We start from the raw sequence: 3,764 nt of genomic DNA on the forward strand, positions 1-3,764 counted from the left end.
TTTTTACTTCTTTTTTACAAAAAAAATCTTTTAGGGAAGCAAAAAAAAAAAAAAAGTTAATTTCATTAAATGTAAAATGTATAAATTGGTTAATTTTTGGTTTCTGACTTATTTGGTGCGTTTTTATTCGTCATCTAAAGTTAAGAATATGACAGAGCTTGTATTTAAAGAGAAAACATACACTGGACTGAATAATTCACTGAAAATGCAACAATTAACTGAAAATGCTATTTTCTCTGCCACCTCTGATGTAATGAGCCAAGTTTTCTTTAAATTAGCACTGTTTGTTGGACTGACTGCTTGAATGTACTCACTGGAATACTGGACTGAAAACTTTCTCAAAGTGTAGCGGCTTAAAATTATCTGATTGCACACAGAGAAATAAAATCAGGTTAAAGGGTTAGAAAAGGAATCTCCGACTACCAGGGTTACAGATGCTAGCGCCATTATAGATGTGTGATAAACTCCAGACTTACAAGATCATCTGTCTGAGGCGGGGTAGGCAAGTTCGGTCCTAGAGAGCCGCAGTCCTGCAGAGTTCACCTCCAACCCTAATCAAACACACCTGAACAAGCTAATCAATGTCTTCAGGATTACTAAGGCTATATGCAGGTGAGTTTTTTCCAGGGTTGGAGCTGAAACTCTGCAGGACTGCGGCTCTCTAGGACCGAACTTGCCTACCCCGCCTCAGACAGATGATCTTGTAAGTCTGGAGTTTATCACACATCTATAATGGCGCTAGCATCTGTAACCCTGGTAGTCGGAGATTCCTTTTCTAACCCTTTAACCTGATTTTATTTCTCTGTGTGCAATCAGATAATTTTAAGCCGCTACACTTTGAGAAAGTTTTCAGTCCAGTATTCCAGTGAGTACATTCAAGCAGTCAGTCCAACAAACAGTGCTAATTTAAAGAAAACTTGGCTCATTACATCAGAGGTGGCAGAGAAAATAGCATTTTCAGTTAATTGTTGCATTTTCAGTGAATTATTCAGTCCAGTGTATGTTTTCTCTTTAAATACAAGCTCTGTCATATTCTTAACTTTAGATGACGAATAAAAACGCACCAAATAAGTCAGAAACCAAAAATTAACCAATTTATACATTTTACATTTAATGAAATTAACTTTTTTTTTTTTTTTGCTTCACTACAATGTCCAGTGCTTTGACACGCAGATTTTGATAGTTGGACTGCTGAAGTTTTTTTACTTCTGTTTTACAATAAAAATCTTTTAGTGACAGTAATTTCTTCATTTGTGTCAAAGAATTGCAAAATCAAAAAGTCCATATTATGGAATGAGCCTGCACCCATTGAGGAAAAAAACAAACAAATGTTTTACTTACCATCGTCCCTTAGGGCTTTTAGTCTAAAAGTGTGCTCCAAAACCTTGAAATTGCACCTTGAAAATGGTTGAAAGTGCTTGAAATTGACTTGTGCAAATTGTGTAAAAACCCTTTGTAAAATAAGGTGGATATTATTGTTTTATCGTTTCATTCAAGACTTGGCCTACTCAGCCATCCTTTAAAATGCCCACTTCCATTTTTTTAATTGATTATATGGCATAATGTCTATATAATATCTGTTTTTATATGCACAGCTACCCCTGATCCCGGAGAAGACCCAAAAGTGTCCAGGGCAAAGTTTTTTATCCGAGATGAATTCTTGGTATAAATACTTTTTTTAATACTCTCTTTATTTTCTTTATTTCTTCTATAATATTAAAGGTATAGTTCATCCAAAAATAAATTTACTCTTAGTTTACTCACCCTCAGGCCATCCAAGATGTAGGTGACTTTTTTCTTCTGTAGAACAGTTACAAAAAAAAAAATCAGGGAATACAGGCATATCAAAGAACACAAAATTAATACCTGTGGCTCCTGATAAATATGTTGAGGTATTGTAAAATAATCTGTCTGTGCAAGAAACTGAACATTATTTACAACATTATTACCTGTAAACCATAGCCTCAGGCAAACTGGAGTGATTTCCAGTTCAATTTCCAGAACTACTAATTCTTTTGAACCTGTTCTTTTTAGTGAAGTCGATATACCAGTGCACTAAATCAGACTGCGACTGATCCAGTGTACTGGCAAATATAATCAATATGATGCCGGTTTTTGCATTGTTTGTGGCTATGCATTACAGTGAATGTCTCGTCCCATATTGAACCATGAGAAATCTGGCCACCCTATCATGAAAGCTCCGATGATTATCTGAAAACACAGACAAACAAGTAAGTTGGAGTTTAGCAATCTCCATGTGAGATGTTTGGCTTAAATGAAATTGTCATTCAATCAGTCTGTGTTCTGTCATGAGATCTTGACTATTTTGATTGTGATTGTGGTTGCTGAATAAATGCACTTACTCAACCGCTGTTGTTTTAATAGAGAAACTTTGTTGCAATTTGGACTGTTTTACAATAAAAATCTTTTAGTGACAGTAATTTCTTCATTTGTGTCAAAGAATTGCAAAATCAAAAAGTCCATATTATGGAATGAGCCTGCACCCATTGAGGAAAAAAACAAACAAATGTTTTACTTACCATCGTCCCTTAGGGCTTTTAGTCTAAAAGTGTGCTCCAAAACCTTGAAATTGCACCTTGAAAATGGTTGAAAGTGCTTGAAATTGACTTGTGCAAATTGTGTAAAAACCCTTTGTAAAATAAGGTGGATATTATTGTTTTATCATTTCATTCAAGACTTGGCCTACTCAGCCATCCTTTAAAATGCCCACTTCCATTTTTTTAATTGATTATATGGCATAATGTCTATATAATATCTGTTTTTATATGCACAGCTACCCCTGATCCCGGAGAAGACCCAAAAGTGTCCAGGGCAAAGTTTTTTATCCGAGATGAATTCTTGGTATAAATACTTTTTTTAATACTCTCTTTATTTTCTTTATTTCTTCTATAATATTAAAGGTATAGTTCATCCAAAAATAAATTTACTCTTAGTTTACTCACCCTCAGGCCATCCAAGATGTAGGTGACTTTTTTCTTCTGTAGAACAGTTACAAAAAAAAAAATCAGGGAATACAGGCATATCAAAGAACACAAAATTAATACCTGTGGCTCCTGATAAATATGTTGAGGTATTGTAAAATAATCTGTCTGTGCAAGAAACTGAACATTATTTACAACATTATTACTTGTAATCCGATTCAGGAAAACTGGAGTGATTTGAACCTGTCTTTTGAACCTGTTTTTTGTAGTGAAGTGGATGAACCAGTGCACGAAATCAGACTGTGAATGATCCAGTGTATTGCATATATAATCAATATGATGCCGGTTTTTGTCAACTCATTCAGCACTTTAGTTACTCCAACAGTACACTGAACTGAGGAAACCGTTTGGACTCGGACCGAAGAATGAGGTTGTTGCAATTTGGAATTATTGGAATTACTATCAGGAATTTCACTGTTATAACAGGGGTGCACATTAAGTGGTACGTGGGTGTGCAAGAACGACCAAAATAGAAAATGCACTGTGGAAATAAGTTCAGACAGCTCACTGGTGTACTGACATGGCTGACAGCTGTTAATGCACAATCTCTGATTTAGATCGACTAACTGTAATCCTGTATAGGATTTCATTTCAAACTGAAAGCATAAACCTAGGCTATGTGTTGCCGGTTTCACAGCAAAATGCAAAACTGACATTTCATTCACTGCAAAGCCCGCAAACGCACTCAACTCAACAGCACATATACTTACTTGCCGGTGTTGTGCTAAATTCTGACCCCCCCCCCCCTCTCACAGCCCACCA

General features: G+C 35.7%; 1 protein-coding gene across 3 annotated transcripts in view; it reads left to right on the forward strand.

Annotated features, from left to right (window-relative positions):
- Positions 1-3,764, forward strand: part of gnal (guanine nucleotide binding protein (G protein), alpha activating activity polypeptide, olfactory type) — a 139,809-nt gene that overhangs the window by 132,767 nt on the left and 3,278 nt on the right. For 2 of the 3 annotated variants that reach the window (XM_016504839.1, XM_016504841.1), the window contains one exon: positions 1,596-1,663. The exons of the other annotated variant lie outside the window; for it this stretch is intronic. In XM_016504839.1, the coding sequence (XP_016360325.1) occupies positions 1,596-1,663 (68 nt within the window). The remainder of the gene's footprint in view (positions 1-1,595; positions 1,664-3,764) is intronic. 3 annotated transcript variants of the gene reach the window in all.

Source organism: Sinocyclocheilus anshuiensis, unplaced genomic scaffold, assembly GCF_001515605.1.
Source record: "Sinocyclocheilus anshuiensis isolate Anshui unplaced genomic scaffold, SAMN03320099.WGS_v1.1 scaffold855, whole genome shotgun sequence".
Classification (NCBI taxonomy): domain Eukaryota; kingdom Metazoa; phylum Chordata; class Actinopteri; order Cypriniformes; family Cyprinidae; genus Sinocyclocheilus; species Sinocyclocheilus anshuiensis.